This window comes from Salvelinus fontinalis, chromosome 18 (genome assembly GCF_029448725.1).
Source record: "Salvelinus fontinalis isolate EN_2023a chromosome 18, ASM2944872v1, whole genome shotgun sequence".
In the NCBI taxonomy this organism is placed as follows: domain Eukaryota; kingdom Metazoa; phylum Chordata; class Actinopteri; order Salmoniformes; family Salmonidae; genus Salvelinus; species Salvelinus fontinalis.
In genome coordinates, this window is record NC_074682.1 from 44,935,618 (window position 1) to 44,961,195 (window position 25,578).

Sequence of the window (25,578 nt, forward strand, 5' to 3'; positions counted from 1 at the left end):
GGGTACACAGTACAACATGAACAGGGGTTCTCCTACACACAGGGTACACAGTACAGCATGAACAGGGGTTCTCCTACACACAGGGTACACAGTACAACATGAACAGGGGTTCTCCTACACACAGGGTACACAGTACAGCATGAACAGGGGTTCCCCGACACACAGGGTACACAGTACAGCATGAACAGGGGTTCTCCTACACACAGGGTACACAGTACAGCATGAACAGGGGTTCTCCTACACAGGGTACACAGTACAGCATGAACAGGGGTTCTCCTACACACAGGGTACACAGTACAGCATAAACAGGGGTTCTCCTACACACAGAGTACACAGTACAGCATGAACAGGGGTTCTCCTACACACAGGGTACACAGTACAGCATGAACCGGGGTTCTCCTACACAGGGTACACAGTACAGCATGAACAGGGGTTCTCCTACACACAGGGTACACAGTACAGCATGAACAGGGGTTCTCCTACACACAGAGTACACAGTACAGCATGAACAGGGGTTCTCCTACACACAGGGTACACAGTACAACATGAACAGGGGTTCTCCTACACACAGGGTACACAGTACAGCATGAACAGGGGTTCCCCGACACACAGGGTACACAGTACAACATGAACAGGGGTTCTCCTACACACAGGGTACACAGTACAGCATGAACAGGAGTTCCCCAGCACACTCCTACACACAGGGTACACAGTACAGCATGAACAGGGGTTCTCCTACACACAGGGTACACAGTACAGCATGAACAGGGGTTCTCCTACACACAGGGAACACAGTACAGCATGAACAGGGGTTCCCCGACACACAGGGTACACAGTACAGCATGAACAGGGGTTCTCCTACACACAGGGTACACAGTACAGCATGAACAGGGGTTCTCCTACACACAGGGTACACAGTACAGCATGAACAGGGGTTCTCCTACACACAGGGTACACAGTACAGCATGAACAGGGGTTCTCCTACACACAGGGTACACAGTACAGCATGAACAGGGGTTCTCCTACACACAGGGTACACAGTACAGCATGAACAGGGGTTCTCCTACACACAGGGTACACAGTACAGCATGAACAGGGGTTCTCCTACACACAGGGAACACAGTACAGCATGAACAGGGGTTCCCCGACACACAGGGTACACAGTACAGCATGAACAGGGGTTCTCCTACACACAGGGTACACAGTACAGCATGAACAGGGGTTCTCCTACACACAGGGTACACAGTACAGCATGAACCGGGGTTCTCCAACACACAGGGTACACAGTACAGCATAAACAGGGGTTCTCCTACACACAGAGTACACAGTACAGCATGAACAGGGGTTCTCCTACACACAGGGTACACAGTACAGCATGAACAGGGGTTCCCCGACACACAGGGTACACAGTACAGCATGAACAGGGGTTCTCCTACACACAGGGTACACAGTACAGCATGAACAGGGGTTCTCCTACACACAGGGTACACAGTACAGCATGAACAGGGGTTCCCCGACACACAGGGTACACAGTACAGCATGAACAGGGGTTCTCCAACACACAGGGTACACAGTACAGCATGAACAGGGGTTCTCCAACACACAGGGTACACAGTACAACATGAACAGGGGTTCTCCTACACACAGGGTACACAGTACAGCATGAACAGGGGTTCTCCTACACACAGGGTACACAGTACAGCATGAACAGGGGTTCCCCGACACACAGGGTACACAGTACAACATGAACAGGGGTTCTCCTACACACAGGGTACACAGTACAGCATGAACAGGGGTTCTCCTACACACAGGGTACACAGTACAACATGAACAGGGGTTCTCCTACACACAGGGTACACAGTACAGCATGAACAGGGGTTCCCCGACACACAGGGTACACAGTACAGCATGAACAGGGGTTCTCCTACACACAGGGTACACAGTACAGCATGAACAGGGGTTCTCCTACACAGGGTACACAGTACAGCATGAACAGGGGTTCTCCTACACACAGGGTACACAGTACAGCATAAACAGGGGTTCTCCTACACACAGAGTACACAGTACAGCATGAACAGGGGTTCTCCTACACACAGGGTACACAGTACAGCATGAACCGGGGTTCTCCTACACAGGGTACACAGTACAGCATGAACAGGGGTTCTCCTACACACAGGGTACACAGTACAGCATGAACAGGGGTTCTCCTACACACAGAGTACACAGTACAGCATGAACAGGGGTTCTCCTACACACAGGGTACACAGTACAACATGAACAGGGGTTCTCCTACACACAGGGTACACAGTACAGCATGAACAGGGGTTCCCCGACACACAGGGTACACAGTACAACATGAACAGGGGTTCTCCTACACACAGGGTACACAGTACAGCATGAACAGGGGTTCTCCTACACACAGGGTACACAGTACAGCATGAACAGGGGTTCCCCGACACACAGGGTACACAGTACAGCATGAACCGGGGTTCTCCTACACACAGGGTACACAGTACACCATGAACCGGGGTTCTCCTACACAGGGTACACAGTACAGCATGAACAGGGGTTCTCCTACACAGGGTACACAGTACAGCATGAACAGGGGTTCTCCAACACACAGGGTACACAGTACAGCATGAACAGGGGTTCTCCAACACACAGGGTACACAGTACAGCATGAACAGGGGTTCTCCTACACACAGGGTACACAGTACAGCATGAACAGGGGTTCCCCGACACACAGGGTACACAGTACAGCATGAACAGGGGTTCTCCTACACACAGGGTACACAGTACAGCATGAACAGGGGTTCTCCTACACACAGGGTACACAGTACAGCATGAACAGGGGTTCTCCTACACACAGGGTACACAGTACAGCATGAACAGGGGTTCTCCAACACACAGGGTACACAGTACAGCATGAACAGGGGTTCTCCTACACACAGGGTACACAGTACAGCATGAACAGGGGTTCTCCAACACACAGGGTACACAGTACAACATGAACAGGGGTTCTCCTACACACAGGGTACACAGTACAGCATGAACAGGGGTTCTCCTACACACAGGGTACACAGTACAGCATGAACAGGGGTTCCCCGACACACAGGGTACACAGTACAACATGAACAGGGGTTCTCCTACACACAGGGTACACAGTACAGCATGAACAGGGGTTCTCCTACACACAGGGTACACAGTACAACATGAACAGGGGTTCTCCTACACACAGGGTACACAGTACAGCATGAACAGGGGTTCCCCGACACACAGGGTACACAGTACAGCATGAACAGGGGTTCTCCTACACACAGGGTACACAGTACAGCATGAACAGGGGTTCTCCTACACAGGGTACACAGTACAGCATGAACAGGGGTTCTCCTACACACAGGGTACACAGTACAGCATGAACAGGGGTTCTCCTACACACAGGGTACACAGTACAGCATGAACAGGGGTTCTACTACACAGGGTACACAGTACAGCATGAACAGGGGTTCTCCTACACACAGGGTACACAGTACAGCATGAACAGGGGTTCTCCTACACACAGGGTACACAGTACAGCATGAACAGGGGTTCTCCTACACACAGGGTACACAGTACAGCATGAACAGGGGTTCTCCTACACACAGGGTACACAGTACAGCATGAACAGGGGTTCTCCTACACACAGGGTACACAGTACAGCATGAACAGGGGTTCTCCTACACACAGGGTACACAGTACAGCATGAACAGGGGTTCTCCTACACACAGGGTACACAGTACAGCATGAACAGGGGTTCTACTACACAGGGTACACAGTACAGCATGAACAGGGGTTCTCCTACACACAGGGTACACAGTACAGCATGAACAGGGGTTCTCCTACACACAGGGTACGCAGTACAACATTAACAGGGGCATGCACACGCATACACACACTAAGTATAGTATAGCATATGCTGATAGGGGCCAGTATCCCATGAATCTGTCATTTCAGCATCTCAAAACCAATAGGAAATACTGTAGACTTGAAGGACGACATTCAAGACAATGAGTACGCTTCCTTATTTGAGAAAAAACTACACTCAAGTGCATTCCAATCTGCTGCTGGTTACACGGTGCCACACAGCTAAACCATAGAGCCTAGCCTCTCGCTTAGCCATTCGACAGCTATTGGTGCAGTGACAAGTGACCCACTCCAGAGTAGTAGTTTGTCCCTTGTGCATTTTAACCCGGGGAAAAACAGTCTTTAACAAGGTAAAACATTTTAAAATGTACAGTGTGCTTGGGGAATACGTTGGGAGAATGCTAGTGGCAGTTGATAGAGGAGTTAATGGAAGGTTAACGAGTCAGGAGTGAAAAGTGCTGGAGAAGCACTCTGCTGCATGAAATGTGTCAACGAGGCAATGCAAGGCGGGCGAGCTGGAGGGCCTCTCTCCTCCCTCTCGTTTTTCTCCCATTTTCCCTCTATTGGTCCGACTAGCACTTAGCACAGGGATTCTCACCTCCAACTTTTGCTAGTTCATATTCCTCCTCATCGTCCTCTGTCCACCCAACTGTAACGGTGTCTTTGTGTTTTTTCTCTCCTTTCCTTGACATTTAGGATATTTCAATTCAGAGTAAAAAGGAGTTTGAAAGTGCTGGTGAACAACTCAACGTGTCCAGAGCTTCCCCTAGTATTCTTTGTGGCCTTCTACAGTCTTCCTCTTCCCCCCTTCCATATCCCTCCTGCTGCTCCCACCTCATTATCGTCTGCACTAATTAAACAGACAGACAGCTGTTAACGAGACATACACACACACACCCTCTAGTAGCTCGGAAACCAGCTATTATGGGTTGCTTTTGATGCAGCTAGCCAAAAATGTGGACCACACGCTTGGCAGCACCCCTGGAGGGGTTGAAGAAGCTGTCCAGTAGGATGCACATTTTTACAAACACCTGTCTGAACTGAAATGAAAAACAACTAATTGAGAGAAAGACTTCCGATCACCCGTGCCACACAGCTGCTGTCTGATGCACTCTCTCCATTCCAATAAGCCTCACATCTGAAGAATGCACACGCAAGCACACACTCTCACTTTCTCCCTCTGGCTCGCTCTAGAAAACCCTGAAAGGGGTTAAAGAGGCGTTTGCACGTCAGGATACTCATACGACGAAAACACATGCACACAAACAGTCACGCCTTAACACCACTTCACATAAAGGTAGAATACTGTTTTACAACTGGGTAGAGAGAAGTTGGAACATGAAAGGTAGAGGTAAAGGACAGGGAGCATTGTAGCCCTCTCCCTGTGCCTTATCTGCTCCTGCAGCTAGGAGATACTGATTCAGCCGGCAAGCTAAATTCCCTAGCGCTCTTTCATTCTCCAACAGCACAACCAGATTTAGCGAATAACAGAACCGTAGAAAGCTTTAAAAGCCTGTTTGGTGTGGCTGCGTGTTCATTAAGGCAAACCTTTCAAAACGTTTCAATACTTAAAGTGAAAATAAGCTCATTTTATTGGATGAATCCAGGTTGTCCCTCTCTGTTTCAGTCAATTTTCCTTGGTTGCTGCCTAATGAACGCAACCCGAGTGCATCACTGACAGACTTACCTTGAGGAACTTGTAGAGAAGGAACGTGAACCAGTTGGTGAGCATCTTCTCAGCCACCGACTCCGTCCTATTGGAGAGCGGGAGAGAAAGGAGAAATTGAGTTGAATGTCATGTTCTGGCATGGCAAAGCATTAAACGTCCATAACACAGGAAGAACAGGAGGAATAGAGGAACCTAGCCAAAAAAGGCTTTGAGATTTTCCTCTTAGTAACAAGGGACCAAACAACCCTAGTGTTTGGTCGCTAGTAACTGAAGGAGATTACAAACCATTATCCCTGCTAGTAACTGAAGGAGATTACACACCATTATCCCTGCTAGTAACTGAAGGAGATTACAAACCAGTATCCCTGCTAGTAACTGAAGGAGATTACAAACCATTATCCCTGATAGTAACCGAAGGAGATTACAAACCATTATCCCTGCTAGTAACTGAAGGAGATTACACACCATTATCCCTGCTAGTAACTGAAGGAGATTACAAACCAGTATCCCTGCTAGTAACTGAAGGAGATTACAAACCATTATCCCTGCTAGTAACCGAAGGAGATTACAAACCATTATCGCTGCTAGTAACCAAAGGAGATTACAAACCATTATCCCTGCTAGTAACTGAAGGAGATTACAAACCATTATCCCTGCTAGTAACTGAAGGAGATTACAAACCATTATCCCTGCTAGTAACTGAAGGACATTACAAACCATTATCCCTGCTTGTAACTGAAGGAGATTACAAACCATTATCCCTGCTTGTAACTGAAGGAGATTACAAACCATTATCCCTGCTTGTAACTGAAGGAGATTACAAACCATTATCCCTGCTTGTAACTGAAGGAGATTACAAACCATTATCCCTGCTTGTAACTGAAGGAGATTACAAACCATTATCCCTGCTAGTAACTGAAGGAGATTACAAACCATTATCCCTGCTAGTACGTGAAGGAGATTACAAACCATTATCCCTGCTAGTAACTGAAGGAGATTACAAACCATTATCCCTGCTCGTAACCGAAGGAGATTACAAACCATTATCGCTGCTAGTAACCAAAGGAGATTACAAACCATTATCCCTGCTAGTAACTGAAGGACATTACAAACCATTATCCCTGCTTGTAACTGAAGGAGATTACAAACCATTATCCCTGCTTGTAACTGAAGGAGATTACAAACCATTATCCCTGCTTGTAACTGAAGGAGATTACAAACCATTATCCCTGCTTGTAACTGAAGGAGATTACAAACCATTATCCCTGCTTGTAACTGAAGGAGATTACAAACCATTATCCCTGCTTGTAACTGAAGGAGATTACAAACCATTATCCCTGCTTGTAACTGAAGGAGATTACAAACCATTATCCCTGCTTGTAACTGAAGGAGATTACAAACCATTATCCCTGCTTGTAACTGAAGGAGATTACAAACCATTATCCCTGCTTGTAACTGAAGGAGATTACAAACCATTATCCCTGCTTGTAACTGAAGGAGATTACAAACCATTATCCCTGCTTGTAACTGAAGGAGATTACAAACCATTATCCCTGCTTGTAACTGAAGGAGATTACAAACCATTATCCCGGGAAAAGGCATTTAACGCGGATGATCACTAACATGAAATTATTCCACTTTAAGCGGTTAGGTTATATCCTGCAATTACCCCCCCCCTTCTCTCCATACACAAACAAATTAACTCTAATAACAAAACCCACAGTTCTCTGCATTAAAAAAAAGCAAACCCACCAATCTTCATTAAAAACACAGCAATTAATTAGTTAACTTCTCTCGCTAATCACCAACCTGGAAAGTTAAAAGGCATTGTAATTAACGTGACTTACTACGTCTAATACAAATGAACAGAGATGAGGGAAGTGTGTCTGTAAGGAAGGAACTTCACCCACCCCGTCCTGTACCTCCTACCCCTACCCCTCTCTCTCTCATCCACCCCGTCCTGTACCTCCTACCCCTACCCCTCTCTCTCTCATCCACCCCGTCCTCTACCTACCTCTCTCTCTCTCATCCACCCCGTCCTCTACCTACCTCTCTCTCTCTCATCCACCCAGTCCTCTACCTCCTACCCCTACCCCTCTCTCTCTCATCCACCCCGTCCTGTACCTCCTACCCCTACCCCTCTCTCTCTCATCCACCCCGTCCTCTACCTACCTCTCTCTCTCTCATCCACCCCGTCCTCTACCTACCTCTCTCTCTCTCATCCACCCAGTCCTCTACCTCCTACCCCTACCCCTCTCTCTCTCACCCACCCCGTCCTGTACCTCCTACCCCTACCCCTCTCTCTCTCATCCACCCCGTCCTCTACCTACCTCTCTCTCTCTCATCCACCCCGTCCTCTACCTACCTCTCTCTCTCTCATCCACCCCGTTCTCTACCTACCTCTCTCTCTCTCTCACCCACCCCGTCCTCTACCTCCTACCTCCCTCTCTCTCACCCACCCAGTCCTCTACCTCCTACCTCCTACCAATACCCCTCTCTCTCTCATCCACCCCGTTCTCTACCTACCTCTCTCTCTCTCACCCACCCCGTCCTCTACCTCCTACCTCCCTCTCTCTCACCCACCCAGTCCTCTACCTCCTACCTCCTACCCCTCTCTCTCTCATCCACCCCGTTCTCTACCTACCTCTCTCTCTCTCACCCACCCCGTCCTCTACCTCCTACCTCCCTCTCTCTCACCCACCCAGTCCTCTACCTCCTACCTCCTACCCCTACCCCTCTCTCTCTCATCCACCCCGTTCTCTACCTACCCCTCTCTCTCTCATCCACCCCGTCCTCTACCTACCTCTCTCTCTCTCACCCACCCCGTCCTCTACCTCCTACCTCCCTCTCTCTCACCCACCCAGTCCTCTACCTCCTACCTTCTACCCCTACCCCTCTCTCTCTCACCCACCCAGTCCTCTACCTCCCTCTCTCTCACCCACCCCGTCCTCTACCTCCTATCTCTCTCTCTCATCCACCCCGTCCTCTACCTCCTACCTCCCTCTCTCTCACCCACCCCGTCCTCTATCTCCTACCTCTCTCTCACTCACCCACCCCGTCCTCTACCTCCTAACTCTATCTCTCTCATCCACCCCGTCCTCTACCTCCTACCTCTCTCATCCACCCCGTCCTCTACCTCCTACCTCTCTCTCACTCACCCACCCCGTCCTCTACCTCCTACCTTCTACCCCTACCCCTCTCTCTCTCACCCACCCCGTCCTCTACCTCCTACCTTCTACCCCTACCCCTCTCTCTCTCTCACCCACCCCGTCCTCTACCTCCTACCTTCTACCCCTCTCTCTCTCATCCACCCCGTCCTCTACCTCCTACCTCTCTTTCACTCAACCACCCCGTCCTCTACCTCCTACCTCTACCTCTCTCTCTCTCATCCACCCCGTCCTCTACCTCCTACCTCTACCTCTCTCTCTCTCATCCACCCCGTCCTCTACCTCCTACCTCTCTTTCACTCAACCACCCCGTCCTCTACCTCCTACCTCCTACCTCTCTCTCTCTCATCCACCCCGTCCTCTACCTCCTACCTCTACCTCTCTCTCTCTCATCCACCCCGTCCTCTACCTCCTACCTCTACCTCACCCACCCCGTCCTCTACCTCCTACCTCTACCTCTCTCTCTCTCATCCACCCCGTCCTCTACCTCCTACCCCTCTCTCTCTCACCCACCACGTCCTCTACCTTCTACCTCTCTCTCTCTCTCATCCACCCCGTCCTCTACCTCCTACCTCTCTCTCTCTCTCTCACCCACCCCATCCTCTACCTCCTACCTCTCTCTCTCTCACCCACCCCATCCTCTACCTCCTACCTCTCTCTCTCACCCACCCCGTCCTCTACCTCCTACCTCTACCTCTCTCTCTCTCTCTCACCCACCCCGTCCTCTACCTCCTACCTCTCTCTCACTCACCCACCCCGTCCTCTACCTCCTACCTCTCTCTCACTCACCCACCCCGTCCTCTACCTCCTACCTCTCTCTCTCTCACCCACCCCATCCTCTACCTCCTACCTCTCTCTCTCTCACCCACCCCATCCTCTACCTCCTACCTCTCTCTCTCACCCACCCCGTCCTCTACCTCCTACCTCTACCTCTCTCTCTCTCTCTCACCCACCCCGTCCTCTACCTCCTACCTCTCTCTCTCTCATCCACCCCGTCCTCTACCTCCTACCTCCTACCCCTACCCCTCTCTCTCTCATCCACCCCGTTCTCTACCTACCTCTCTCTCTCTCACCCACCCCGTCCTCTACCTCCTACCTCCCTCTCTCTCACCCACCCAGTCCTCTACCTCCTACCTCCTACCCCTACCCCTCTCTCTCTCATCCACCCCGTTCTCTACCTACCCCTCTCTCTCTCATCCACCCCGTCCTCTACCTACCTCTCTCTCTCTCACCCACCCCGTCCTCTACCTCCTACCTCCCTCTCTCTCACCCACCCAGTCCTCTACCTCCTACCTTCTACCCCTACCCCTCTCTCTCTCACCCACCCAGTCCTCTACCTCCCTCTCTCTCACCCACCCCGTCCTCTACCTCCTATCTCTCTCTCTCATCCACCCCGTCCTCTACCTCCTACCTTCTACCCCTACCCCTCTCTCTCTCTCACCCACCCCGTCCTCTACCTCCTACCTTCTACCCCTCTCTCTCTCATCCACCCCGTCCTCTACCTCCTACCTCTCTTTCACTCAACCACCCCGTCCTCTACCTCCTACCTCCTACCTCTACCTCTCTCTCTCTCATCCACCCCGTCCTCTACCTCCTACCTCTACCTCTCTCTCTCTCATCCACCCCGTCCTCTACCTCCTACCTCTCTTTCACTCAACCACCCCGTCCTCTACCTCCTACCTCCTACCTCTACCTCTCTCTCTCTCATCCACCCCGTCCTCTACCTCCTACCTCTACCTCTCTCTCTCTCATCCACCCCGTCCTCTACCTCCTACCTCTACCTCACCCACCCCGTCCTCTACCTCCTACCTCTACCTCTCTCTCTCTCATCCACCCCGTCCTCTACCTCCTACCCCTCTCTCTCTCACCCACCACGTCCTCTACCTTCTACCTCTCTCTCTCTCTCATCCACCCCGTCCTCTACCTCCTACCTCTCTCTCTCTCACCCACCCCATCCTCTACCTCCTACCTCTCTCTCTCTCACCCACCCCATCCTCTACCTCCTACCTCTCTCTCTCACCCACCCCGTCCTCTACCTCCTACCTCTACCTCTCTCTCTCTCTCTCACCCACCCCGTCCTCTACCTACCTCTCTCTCTCTCATCCACCCCGTCCTCTACCTACCTCTCTCTCTCTCATCCACCCCGTTCTCTACCTACCTCTCTCTCTCTCACCCACCCCGTCCTCTACCTCCTACCTCCCTCTCTCTCACCCACCCAGTCCTCTACCTCCTACCTCCTACCCCTACCCCTCTCTCTCTCATCCACCCCGTTCTCTACCTACCTCTCTCTCTCTCACCCACCCCGTCCTCTACCTCCTACCTCCCTCTCTCTCACCCACCCAGTCCTCTACCTCCTACCTCCTACCCCTACCCCTCTCTCTCTCATCCACCCCGTTCTCTACCTACCTCTCTCTCTCTCACCCACCCCGTCCTCTACCTCCTACCTCCCTCTCTCTCACCCACCCAGTCCTCTACCTCCTACCTCCTACCCCTACCCCTCTCTCTCTCATCCACCCCGTTCTCTACCTACCCCTCTCTCTCTCAACCACCCCGTCCTCTACCTACCTCTCTCTCTCTCACCCACCCCGTCCTCTACCTCCTACCTCCCTCTCTCTCACCCACCCAGTCCTCTACCTCCTACCTTCTACCCCTACCCCTCTCTCTCTCACCCACCCAGTCCTCTACCTCCCTCTCTCTCACCCACCCCGTCCTCTACCTCCTATCTCTCTCTCTCATCCACCCCGTCCTCTACCTCCTACCTCCCTCTCTCTCACCCACCCCGTCCTCTATCTCCTACCTCTCTCTCACTCACCCACCCCGTCCTCTACCTCCTAACTCTATCTCTCTCATCCACCCCGTCCTCTACCTCCTACCTCTCTCATCCACCCCGTCCTCTACCTCCTACCTCTCTCTCACTCACCCACCCCGTCCTCTACCTCCTACCTTCTACCCCTACCCCTCTCTCTCTCACCCACCCCGTCCTCTACCTCCTACCTTCTACCCCTACCCCTCTCTCTCTCTCACCCACCCCGTCCTCTACCTCCTACCTTCTACCCCTCTCTCTCTCATCCACCCCGTCCTCTACCTCCTACCTCTCTTTCACTCAACCACCCCGTCCTCTACCTCCTACCTCCTACCTCTACCTCTCTCTCTCTCATCCACCCCGTCCTCTACCTCCTACCTCTACCTCTCTCTCTCTCATCCACCCCGTCCTCTACCTCCTACCTCTCTTTCACTCAACCACCCCGTCCTCTACCTCCTACCTCTACCTCTCTCTCTCTCATCCACCCCGTCCTCTACCTCCTACCTCTACCTCTCTCTCTCTCATCCACCCCGTCCTCTACCTCCTACCTCTACCTCACCCACCCCGTCCTCTACCTCCTACCTCTACCTCTCTCTCTCTCATCCACCCCGTCCTCTACCTCCTACCCCTCTCTCTCTCACCCACCACGTCCTCTACCTTCTACCTCTCTCTCTCTCTCATCCACCCCGTCCTCTACCTCCTACCTCTCTCTCTCTCACCCACCCCATCCTCTACCTCCTACCTCTCTCTCTCTCACCCACCCCGTCCTCTACCTCCTACCTCTACCTCTCTCTCTCTCTCTCACCCACCCCGTCCTCTACATCCTACCTCTCTCTCACTCACCCACCCCGTCCTCTACCTCCTACCTCCTACCTCTACCTCTCTCTCTCTCACCCACCCCGTCCTCTACCTCCTACCTCTCTCTCACTCACCCACCCCGTCCTCTACCTCCTACCTCTCTCTCACTCACCCACCCCGTCCTCTACCTCCTACCTCTCTCTCTCTCATCCACCCCGTCCTCTACCTCCTACCTCTCTCTCTCTCATCCACCCCGTCCTCTACCTCCTACCTCTCTCTCACTCACCCACCCCGTCCTCTACCTCCTACCTCTCTCTCTCTCATCCACCCCGTCCTCTACCTCTTACCTCTCTCTCTCTCATCCACCCCGTCCTCTACCTCCTACCTCTCTCTCTCTCATCCACCCCGTCCTCTACCTCCTACCTCTCTCTCTCTCACCCACCCCGTCCTCTACCTCCTACCTTCTACCCCTACCCCTCTCTCTCTCATCCACCCCGTCCTCTACCTCCTACCTCTACCTCTCTCTCTCTCATCCACCCCGTCCTCTACCTCCCATCTCTACCTCTCTCTCTCTCATCCACCCCATCCTCTACCTCCTACCTCTCTCTCTCTCACCCACCCCATCCTCTACCTCCTACCTCTCTCTCTCACCCACCCCGTCCTCTACCTCCTACCTCTACCTCTCTCTCTCTCTCTCACCCACCCCGTCCTCTACATCCTACCTCTCTCTCACTCACCCACCCCGTCCTCTACCTCCTACCTCCTACCTCTACCTCTCTCTCTCTCACCCACCCCGTCCTCTACCTCCTACCTCTCTCTCTCTCATCCACCCCGTCCTCTACCTCCTACCTCTCTCTCTCTCATCCACCCCGTCCTCTACCTCCTACCTCTCTCTCACTCACCCACCCCGTCCTCTACCTCCTACCTCTCTCTCTCTCATCCACCCCGTCCTCTACCTCCTACCTCTCTCTCTCTCATCCACCCCGTCCTCTACCTCCTACCTCTCTCTCTCTCATCCACCCCGTCCTCTACCTCCTACCTCTCTCTCTCTCACCCACCCCGTCCTCTACCTCCTACCTTCTACCCCTACCCCTCTCTCTCTCATCCACCCCGTCCTCTACCTCCTACCTCTCTCTCTCTCATCCACCCCGTCCTCTACCTCCCATCTCTACCTCTCTCTCTCTCACCCACCCCGTCCTCTACCTCCTACCTCTACCTCTCTCTCTCTCTCTCATCCACCCCGTCCTCTACCTCCTACCTCTACCTCTCTCTCTCTCACCCACCCCGTCCTCTACCTCCTACCCCTCTCTCTCTCTCACCCACCACGTCCTCTACCTCCTACCTCTCTCTCTCACCCACCCCATCCTCTACCTCCTACCTCTCTCTCTCTCACCCACCCCATCCTCTACCTCCTACCTCTCTCTCTCACCCACCCCGTCCTCTACCTCCTACCTCTACCTCTCTCTCTCTCTCACCCACCCCGTCCTCTACCTCCTACCTCTCTCTCACTCACCCACCCCGTCCTCTACCTCCTACCTCCTACCTCTACCTCTCTCTCTCTCACCCACCCCGTCCTCTACCTCCTACCTCTACCTCTCTCTCTCTCACCCACCCCGTCCTCTACCTCCTACCCCTCTCTCTCTCACCCACCACGTCCTCTACCTCCTACCTCTCTCTCTCTCATCCACCCCGTCCTCTACCTCCTACCTCTCTCTCTCTCTCTCACCCACCCCATCCTCTAACTCCTACCTCTCTCACTCTCACCCACCCCGTCCTCTACCTCCTACCTCTACCTCTCTCTCTCTCTCTCTCTCACCCACCCCGTCCTCTACCTCCTACCTCCTACCTCTACCTCTCTCTCTCTCACCCACCCCGTCCTCTACCTCCTACCTCTCTCTCACTCACCCACCCCGTCCTCTACCTCCTACCTCCTACCTCTACCTCTCTCTCTCTCACCCACCCCGTCCTCTACCTCCTACCTCTACCTCTCTCTCTCTCACCCACCCCGTCCTCTACCTCCTACCCCTCTCTCTCTCACCCACCACGTCCTCTACCTCCTACCTCTCTCTCTCACCCACCCCATCCTCTACCTCCTACCTCTCTCTCTCTCACCCACCCCATCCTCTACCTCCTACCTCTCTCTCTCACCCACCCCGTCCTCTACCTCCTACCTCTACCTCTCTCTATCTCTCACCCACCCCGTCCTCTACCTCCTACCTCTCTCTCACTCACCCACCCCGTCCTCTACCTCCTACCTCCTACCTCTACCTCTCTCTCTCTCACCCACCCCGTCCTCTACCTCCTACCTCTACCTCTCTCTCTCTCACCCACCCCGTCCTCTACCTCCTACCCCTCTCTCTCTCACCCACCACGTCCTCTACCTCCTACCTCTCTCTCTCTCATCCACCCCGTCCTCTACCTCCTACCTCTCTCTCTCTCTCTCACCCACCCCATCCTCTAACTCCTACCTCTCTCACTCTCACCCACCCCGTCCTCTACCTCCTACCTCTACCTCTCTCTCTCTCTCTCTCTCACCCACCCCGTCCTCTACCTCCTACCTCTACCTCTCTCTCTCTCACCCCCCCCGTCCTCTACCTCCTACCTCTCTGTCACCCACCCCGTCCTCTACCTCCTACCTCTCTCTCCCTCACCCACCCCGTCCTCTACCTCCTACCTGTCTGTCACCCACCCCGTCCTCTACCTCCTACCTCTCTGTCACCCACCCCGTCCTCTACCTCCTACCTCTCTCTCCCTCACCCACCCCGTCCTCTACCTCCTACCTGTCTGTCACCCACCCCGTCCTCTACCTCCTACCTCTCTCTCCCTCACCCACCCAGTCCTCTACCTCTCTCTCACTCTCTCTCTCACCCAGTCCTCTACCTCTTACCTCTACCTCTCTCTCTCACCCACCCAGTCCTCTACCTCTCTCACTCTCTCGCTCACACAGTCCTCTACCGTCCCATCTCTCTCTCACCCACCCCGTCCTCTACCTCTCTCTCTTACCCACCCACCCTCACCCACCCCGTCCTCTACCTCTCTCTCTCACCCACCCACCCTGTCCTCTACCTCTCTCCATTGCTCCTTTTATTTCTCTCACCCACTCCGTTCTCTCTCTCTCTCACCCACTCCGTTCTCTCTCTCTCCCACCCACTCCGTTCTTTCTCTCTCTCTCCCACCACCTCCGTCCTCTACCTCTCACCCACTCCGTCCTCTACCTCTCACCCACTCCGTCCTCTACCTCTCACCCACTCCGTCCTCTACCTCTCACCCACTCCGTTCTCTCTCTCTCTCTCTCTCCCACCCACTCCGTTCTCTCTCTCTCTCTCTCTCTCCCACCCACTCCGTTCTCTCTCTCTCCCACCCACTCCGTCCTCTGTCTCTCACCTACTCTGTCCTCTCTCTCACCCACTCTGTCCTCTCTCTCTCTCACCCACTCTGTCCTCTCTCTCTCTCATCCACTCTGTCCTCTCTCTCTCTCTCACCCACTCTGTCCTCTCTCTCTCTCTCACCCACTCTGTCCTCTCTCTCTCTCTCACCCACTCTGTCCTCTCTCTCTCTCTCATCCACCCCGTCCTGTACCTCCTACCCCTACCCCTCTCTCTCTCATCCACCCCGTCCTCTACCTACCTCTCTCTCTCTCATCCACCCCGTCCTCTACCTACCTCTCTCTCTCTCATCCACCCAGTCATCTACCTCCTACCCCTACCCCTCTCTCTCTCATCCACCCCGTCCTGTACCTCCTACCCCTACCCCTCTCTCTCTCATCCACCCCGTCCTCTACCTACCTCTCTCTCTCTCATCCACCCCGTCCTCTACCTACCCCTCTCTCTCTCACCCACCACGTCCTCTACCTTCTACCTCTCTCTCTCTCTCTCATCCACCCCGTCCTCTACCTCCTACCTCTCTCTCTCTCACCCACCCCATCCTCTACCTCCTACCTCTCTCTCTCTCACCCACCCCATCCTCTACCTCCTACCTCTCTCTCTCACCCACCCCGTCCTCTACCTCCTACCTCTACCTCTCTCTCTCTCTCTCACCCACCCCGTCCTCTACATCCTACCTCTCTCTCACTCACCCACCCCGTCCTCTACCTCCTACCTCCTACCTCTACCTCTCTCACCCACCCCGTCCTCTACCTCCTACCTCTCTCTCACTCACCCACCCCGTCCTCTACCTCCTACCTCTCTCTCACTCACCCACCCCGTCCTCTACCTCCTACCTCTCTCTCTCTCATCCACCCCGTCCTCTACCTCCTACCTCTCTCTCTCTCATCCACCCCGTCCTCTACCTCCTACCTCTCTCTCACTCACCCACCCCGTCCTCTACCTCCTACCTCTCTCTCTCTCATCCACCCCGTCCTCTACCTCTTACCTCTCTCTCTCTCATCCACCCCGTCCTCTACCTCCTACCTCTCTCTCTCTCATCCACCCCGTCCTCTACCTCCTACCTCTCTCTCTCTCACCCACCCCGTCCTCTACCTCCTACCTTCTACCCCTACCCCTCTCTCTCTCATCCACCCCGTCCTCTACCTCCTACCTCTACCTCTCTCTCTCTCATCCACCCCGTCCTCTACCTCCCATCTCTACCTCTCTCTCTCTCATCCACCCCATCCTCTACCTCCTACCTCTCTCTCTCTCACCCACCCCATCCTCTACCTCCTACCTCTCTCTCTCACCCACCCCGTCCTCTACCTCCTACCTCTACCTCTCTCTCTCTCTCTCACCCACCCCGTCCTCTACATCCTACCTCTCTCTCACTCACCCACCCCGTCCTCTACCTCCTACCTCCTACCTCTACCTCTCTCTCTCTCACCCACCCCGTCCTCTACCTCCTACCTCTCTCTCACTCACCCACCCCGTCCTCTACCTCCTACCTCTCTCTCTCTCATCCACCCCGTCCTCTACCTCCTACCTCTCTCTCTCTCATCCACCCCGTCCTCTACCTCCTACCTCTCTCTCACTCACCCACCCCGTCCTCTACCTCCTACCTCTCTCTCTCTCATCCACCCCGTCCTCTACCTCCTACCTCTCTCTCTCTCATCCACCCCGTCCTCTACCTCCTACCTCTCTCTCTCTCACCCACCCCGTCCTCTACCTCCTACCTTCTACCCCTACCCCTCTCTCTCTCATCCACCCCGTCCTCTACCTCCTACCTCTACCTCTCTCTCTCTCATCCACCCCGTCCTCTACCTCCCATCTCTACCTCTCTCTCTCTCACCCACCCCGTCCTCTACCTCCTACCTCTACCTCTCTCTCTCTCTCTCATCCACCCCGTCCTCTACCTCCTACCTCTACCTCTCTCTCTCTCACCCACCCCGTCCTCTACCTCCTACCTCTACCTCTCTCTCTCTCACCCACCCCGTCCTCTACCTCCTACCCCTCTCTCTCTCACCCACCACGTCCTCTACCTCCTACCTCTCTCTCTCTCATCCACCCCGTCCTCTACCTCCTACCTCTCTCTCTCTCTCTCACCCACCCCATCCTCTAACTCCTACCTCTCTCACTCTCACCCACCCCGTCCTCTACCTCCTACCTCTACCTCTCTCTCTCTCTCTCTCTCACCCACCCCGTCCTCTACCTCCTACCTCCTACCTCTACCTCTCTCTCTCTCACCCCCCCCGTCCTCTACCTCCTACCTCTCTGTCACCCACCCCGTCCTCTACCTCCTACCTCTCTCTCCCTCACCCACCCCGTCCTCTACCTCCTACCTGTCTGTCACCCACCCCGTCCTCTACCTCCTACCTCTCTGTCACCCACCCCGTCCTCTACCTCCTACCTCTCTCTCCCTCACCCACCCCGTCCTCTACCTCCTACCTGTCTGTCACCCACCCCGTCCTCTACCTCCTACCTCTCTCTCCCTCACCCACCCAGTCCTCTACCTCTCTCTCACTCTCTCTCTCACCCAGTCCTCTACCTCTTACCTCTACCTCTCTCTCTCACCCACCCAGTCCTCTACCTCTCTCACTCTCTCGCTCACACAGTCCTCTACCGTCCCATCTCTCTCTCACCCACCCCGTCCTCTACCTCTCTCTCTTACCCACCCACCCTCACCCACCCCGTCCTCTACCTCTCTCTCTCACCCACCCACCCTGTCCTCTACCTCTCTCCATTGCTCCTTTTATTTCTCTCACCCACTCCGTTCTCTCTCTCTCTCACCCACTCCGTTCTCTCTCTCTCCCACCCACTCCGTTCTTTCTCTCTCTCTCCCACCACCTCCGTCCTCTACCTCTCACCCACTCCGTCCTCTACCTCTCACCCACTCCGTCCTCTACCTCTCACCCACTCCGTCCTCTACCTCTCACCCACTCCGTTCTCTCTCTCTCTCTCTCTCCCACCCACTCCGTTCTCTCTCTCTCTCTCTCTCTCCCACCCACTCCGTTCTCTCTCTCTCCCACCCACTCCGTCCTCTGTCTCTCACCTACTCTGTCCTCTCTCTCACCCACTCTGTCCTCTCTCTCTCTCACCCACTCTGTCCTCTCTCTCTCTCATCCACTCTGTCCTCTCTCTCTCTCTCACCCACTCTGTCCTCTCTCTCTCTCTCACCCACTCTGTCCTCTCTCTCTCTCTCACCCACTCTGTCCTCTCTCTCTCTCTCATCCACCCCGTCCTGTACCTCCTACCCCTACCCCTCTCTCTCTCATCCACCCCGTCCTCTACCTACCTCTCTCTCTCTCATCCACCCCGTCCTCTACCTACCTCTCTCTCTCTCATCCACCCAGTCCTCTACCTCCTACCCCTACCCCTCTCTCTCTCATCCACCCCGTCCTGTACCTCCTACCCCTACCCCTCTCTCTCTCATCCACCCCGTCCTCTACCTACCTCTCTCTCTCTCATCCACCCCGTCCTCTACCTACCTCTCTCTCTCTCATCCACCCAGTCCTCTACCTCCTACCCCTACCCCTCTCTCTCTCACCCACCCCGTCCTGTACCTCCTACCCCTACCCCTCTCTCTCTCATCCACCCCGTCCTCTACCTACCTCTCTCTCTCTCATCCACCCCGTCCTCTACCTACCTCTCTCTCTCTCATCCACCCCGTTCTCTACCTACCTCTCTCTCTCTCTCACCCACCCCGTCCTCTACCTCCTACCTCCCTCTCTCTCACCCACCCAGTCCTCTACCTCCTACCTCCTACCAATACCCCTCTCTCTCTCATCCACCCCGTTCTCTACCTACCTCTCTCTCTCTCACCCACCCCGTCCTCTACCTCCTACCTCCCTCTCTCTCACCCACCCAGTCCTCTACCTCCTACCTCCTACCCCTACCCCTCTCTCTCTCATCCACCCCGTTCTCTACCTACCTCTCTCTCTCTCACCCACCCCGTCCTCTACCTCCTACCTCCCTATCTCTCACCCACCCAGTACTCTACCTCCTACCTCCTACCCCTACCCCTCTCTCTCTCATCCACCCCGTTCTCTACCTACCCCTCTCTCTCTCATCCACCCCGTCCTCTACCTACCTCTCTCTCTCTCACCCACCCCGTCCTCTACCTCCTACCTCCCTCTCTCTCACCCACCCAGTCCTCTACCTCCTACCTTCTACCCCTACCCCTCTCTCTCTCACCCACCCAGTCCTCTACCTCCCTCTCTCTCACCCACCCCGTCCTCTACCTCCTATCTCTCTCTCTCATCCACCCCGTCCTCTACCTCCTACCTCCCTCTCTCTCACCCACCCCGTCCTCTATCTCCTACCTCTCTCTCACTCACCCACCCCGTCCTCTACCTCCTAACTCTATCTCTCTCATCCACCCCGTCCTCTACCTCCTACCTCTCTCATCCACCCCGTCCTCTACCTCCTACCTCTCTCTCACTCACCCACCCCGTCCACTACCTCCTACCTTCTACCCCTACCCCTCTCTCTCTCACCCACCCCGTCCTCTACCTCCTACCTTCTACCCCTACCCCTCTCTCTCTCTCACCCACCCCGTCCTCTACCTCCTACCTTCTACCCCTCTCTCTCTCATCCACCCCGTCCTCTACCTCCTACCTCTCTTTCACTCAACCACCCCGTCCTCTACCTCCTACCTCCTACCTCTACCTCTCTCTCTCTCATCCACCCCGTCCTCTACCTCCTACCTCTACCTCTCTCTCTCTCATCCACCCCGTCCTCTACCTCCTACCTCTCTTTCACTCAACCACCCCGTCCTCTACCTCCTACCTCCTACCTCTCTCTCTCTCATCCACCCCGTCCTCTACCTCCTACCTCTACCTCTCTCTCTCTCATCCACCCCGTCCTCTACCTCCTACCTCTACCTCACCCACCCCGTCCTCTACCTCCTACCTCTACCTCTCTCTCTCTCATCCACCCCGTCCTCTACCTCCTACCCCTCTCTCTCTCACCCACCACGTCCTCTACCTTCTACCTCTCTCTCTCTCTCATCCACCCCGTCCTCTACCTCCTACCTCTCTCTCTCTCACCCACCCCATCCTCTACCTCCTACCTCTCTCTCTCTCACCCACCCCATCCTCTACCTCCTACCTCTCTCTCTCACCCACCCCGTCCTCTACCTCCTACCTCTACCTCTCTCTCTCTCTCTCACCCACCCCGTCCTCTACCTCCTACCTCTCTCTCACTCACCCACCCCGTCCTCTACCTCCTACCTCTCTCTCACTCACCCACCCCGTCCTCTACCTCCTACCTCTCTCTCTCTCACCCACCCCATCCTCTACCTCCTACCTCTCTCTCTCTCACCCACCCCATCCTCTACCTCCTACCTCTCTCTCTCACCCACCCCGTCCTCTACCTCCTACCTCTACCTCTCTCTCTCTCTCTCACCCACCCCGTCCTCTACCTCCTACCTCTCTCTCTCTCATCCACCCCGTCCTCTACCTCCTACCTCCTACCCCTACCCCTCTCTCTCTCATCCACCCCGTTCTCTACCTACCTCTCTCTCTCTCACCCACCCCGTCCTCTACCTCCTACCTCCCTCTCTCTCACCCACCCAGTCCTCTACCTCCTACCTCCTACCCCTCTCTCTCTCATCCACCCCGTTCTCTACCTACCCCTCTCTCTCTCATCCACCCCGTCCTCTACCTACCTCTCTCTCTCTCACCCACCCCGTCCTCTACCTCCTACCTCCCTCTCTCTCACCCACCCAGTCCTCTACCTCCTACCTTCTACCCCTACCCCTCTCTCTCTCACCCACCCAGTCCTCTACCTCCCTCTCTCTCACCCACCCCGTCCTCTACCTCCTATCTCTCTCTCTCATCCACCCCGTCCTCTACCTCCTACCTTCTACCCCTACCCCTCTCTCTCTCTCACCCACCCTGTCCTCTACCTCCTACCTTCTACCCCTCTCTCTCTCATCCACCCCGTCCTCTACCTCCTACCTCTCTTTCACTCAACCACCCCGTCCTCTACCTCCTACCTCCTACCTCTACCTCTCTCTCTCTCATCCACCCCGTCCTCTACCTCCTACCTCTACCTCTCTCTCTCTCATCCACCCCGTCCTCTACCTCCTACCTCTCTTTCACTCAACCACCCCGTCCTCTACCTCCTACCTCCTACCTCTACCTCTCTCTCTCTCATCCACCCCGTCCTCTACCTCCTACCTCTACCTCTCTCTCTCTCATCCACCCCGTCCTCTACCTCCTACCTCTACCTCACCCACCCCGTCCTCTACCTCCTACCTCTACCTCTCTCTCTCTCATCCACCCCGTCCTCTACCTCCTACCCCTCTCTCTCTCACCCACCACGTCCTCTACCTTCTACCTCTCTCTCTCTCTCATCCACCCCGTCCTCTACCTCCTACCTCTCTCTCTCTCACCCACCCCATCCTCTACCTCCTACCTCTCTCTCTCTCACCCACCCCATCCTCTACCTCCTACCTCTCTCTCTCACCCACCCCGTCCTCTACCTCCTACCTCTACCTCTCTCTCTCTCTCTCACCCACCCCGTCCTCTACCTACCTCTCTCTCTCTCATCCACCCCGTCCTCTACCTACCTCTCTCTCTCTCATCCACCCCGTTCTCTACCTACCTCTCTCTCTCTCACCCACCCCGTCCTCTACCTCCTACCTCCCTCTCTCTCACCCACCCAGTCCTCTACCTCCTACCTCCTACCCCTACCCCTCTCTCTCTCATCCACCCCGTTCTCTACCTACCTCTCTCTCTCTCACCCACCCCGTCCTCTACCTCCTACCTCCCTCTCTCTCACCCACCCAGTCCTCTACCTCCTACCTCCTACCCCTACCCCTCTCTCTCTCATCCACCCCGTTCTCTACCTACCTCTCTCTCTCTCACCCACCCCGTCCTCTACCTCCTACCTCCCTCTCTCTCACCCACCCAGTCCTCTACCTCCTACCTCCTACCCCTACCCCTCTCTCTCTCATCCACCCCGTTCTCTACCTACCCCTCTCTCTCTCATCCACCCCGTCCTCTACCTACCTCTCTCTCTCTCACCCACCCCGTCCTCTACCTCCTACCTCCCTCTCTCTCACCCACCCAGTCCTCTACCTCCTACCTTCTACCCCTACCCCTCTCTCTCTCACCCACCCAGTCCTCTACCTCCCTCTCTCTCACCCACCCCGTCCTCTACCTCCTATCTCTCTCTCTCATCCACCCCGTCCTCTACCTCCTACCTCCCTCTCTCTCACCCACCCCGTCCTCTATCTCCTACCTCTCTCTCACTCACCCACCCCGTCCTCTACCTCCTAACTCTATCTCTCTCATCCACCCCGTCCTCTACCTCCTACCTCTCTCATCCACCCCGTCCTCTACCTCCTACCTCTCTCTCACTCACCCACCCCGTCCTCTACCTCCTACCTTCTACCCCTACCCCTCTCTCTCTCACCCACCCCGTCCTCTACCTCCTACCTTCTACCCCTACCCCTCTCTCTCTCTCACCCACCCCGTCCTCTACCTCCTACCTTCTACCCCTCTCTCTCTCATCCACCCCGTCCTCTACCTCCTACCTCTCTTTCACTCAACCACCCCGTCCTCTACCTCCTACCTCCTACCTCTACCTCTCTCTCTCTCATCCACCCCGTCCTCTACCTCCTACCTCTACCTCTCTCTCTCTCATCCACCCCGTCCTCTACCTCCTACCTCTCTTTCACTCAACCATCCCGTCCTCTACCTCCTACCTCCTACCTCTACCTCTCTCTCTCTCATCCACCCCGTCCTCTACCTCCTACCTCTACCTCTCTCTCTCTCATCCACCCCGTCCTCTACCTCCTACCTCTACCTCACCCACCCCGTCCTCTACCTCCTACCTCTACCTCTCTCTCTCTCATCCACCCCGTCCTCTACCTCCTACCCCTCTCTCTCTCACCCACCACGTCCTCTACCTTCTACCTCTCTCTCTCTCTCATCCACCCCGTCCTCTACCTCCTACCTCTCTCTCTCTCACCCACCCCATCCTCTACCTCCTACCTCTCTCTCTCTCACCCACCCCATCCTCTACCTCCTACCTCTCTCTCTCACCCACCCCGTCCTCTACCTCCTACCTCTACCTCTCTCTCTCTCTCTCACCCACCCCGTCCTCTACATCCTACCTCTCTCTCACTCACCCACCCCGTCCTCTACCTCCTACCTCTACCTCTCTCTCTCTCACCCACCCCGTCCTCTACCTCCTACCTCTCTCTCACTCACCCACCCCGTCCTCTACCTCCTACCTCTCTCTCACTCACCCACCCCGTCCTCTACCTCCTACCTCTCTCTCTCTCATCCACCCCGTCCTCTACCTCCTACCTCTCTCTCTCTCATCCACCCCGTCCTCTACCTCCTACCTCTCTCTCACTCACCCACCCCGTCCTCTACCTCCTACCTCTCTCTCTCTCATCCACCCCGTCCTCTACCTCCTACCTCTCTCTCTCTCATCCACCCCGTCCTCTACCTCCTACCTCTCTCTCTCTCACCCACCCTGTCCTCTACCTCCTACCTTCTACCCCTACCCCTCTCTCTCTCATCCACCCCGTCCTCTACCTCCTACCTCTACCTCTCTCTCTCTCATCCACCCCGTCCTCTACCTCCCATCTCTACCTCTCTCTCTCTCATCCACCCCATCCTCTACCTCCTACCTCTCTCTCTCTCACCCACCCCATCCTCTACCTCCTACCTCTCTCTCTCACCCACCCCGTCCTCTACCTCCTACCTCTACCTCTCTCTCTCTCTCTCACCCACCCCGTCCTCTACATCCTACCTCTCTCTCACTCACCCACCCCGTCCTCTACCTCCTACCTCCTACCTCTACCTCTCTCTCTCTCACCCACCCCGTCCTCTACCTCCTACCTCTCTCTCACTCACCCACCCCGTCCTCTACCTCCTACCTCTCTCTCACTCACCCACCCCGTCCTCTACCTCCTACCTCTCTCTCTCTCATCCACCCCGTCCTCTACCTCCTAACTCTCTCTCTCTCATCCACCCCGTCCTCTACCTCCTACCTCTCTCTCACTCACCCACCCCGTCCTCTACCTCCTACCTCTCTCTCTCTCATCCACCCCGTCCTCTACCTCCTACCTCTCTCTCTCTCATCCACCCCGTCCTCTACCTCCTACCTCTCTCTCTCTCATCCACCCCGTCCTCTACCTCCTACCTCTCTCTCTCTCACCCACCCCGTCCTCTACCTCCTACCTTCTACCCCTACCCCTCTCTCTCTCATCCACCCCGTCCTCTACCTCCTACCTCTACCTCTCTCTCTCTCATCCACCCCGTCCTCTACCTCCCATCTCTACCTCTCTCTCTCTCACCCACCCCGTCCTCTACCTCCTACCTCTACCTCTCTCTCTCTCTCTCATCCACCCCGTCCTCTACCTCCTACCTCTACCTCTCTCTCTCTCACCCACCCCGTCCTCTACCTCCTACCCCTCTCTCTCTCTCACCCACCACGTCCTCTACCTCCTACCTCTCTCTCTCACCCACCCCATCCTCTACCTCCTACCTCTCTCTCTCTCACCCACCCCATCCTCTACCTCCTACCTCTCTCTCTCACCCACCCCGTCCTCTACCTCCTACCTCTCTCTCTCTCATCCACCCCGTCCTCTACCTCCTACCTCTACCTCTCTCTCTCTCTCACCCACCCCGTCCTCTACCTCCTACCTCTCTCTCACTCACCCACCCCGTCCTCTACCTCCTACCTCCTACCTCTACCTCTCTCTCTCTCACCCACCCCGTCCTCTACCTCCTACCTCTACCTCTCTCTCTCTCACCCACCCCGTCCTCTACCTCCTACCCCTCTCTCTCTCACCCACCACGTCCTCTACCTCCTACCTCTCTCTCTCTCATCCACCCCGTCCTCTACCTC

At 55.3% G+C, this 25,578-nt stretch overlaps 1 protein-coding gene across 1 annotated transcript in view; it reads right to left on the reverse strand.

Moving 5' to 3' along the window:
• The window catches only part of LOC129815622 (plexin-A1-like), a 474,873-nt gene that overhangs the window by 16,347 nt on the left and 432,948 nt on the right, over positions 1-25,578 (reverse strand). The window contains exon 23 of the mRNA XM_055869594.1: positions 5,591-5,657. Coding sequence (XP_055725569.1) covers positions 5,591-5,657 — 67 coding nt within the window. The remainder of the gene's footprint in view (positions 1-5,590; positions 5,658-25,578) is intronic.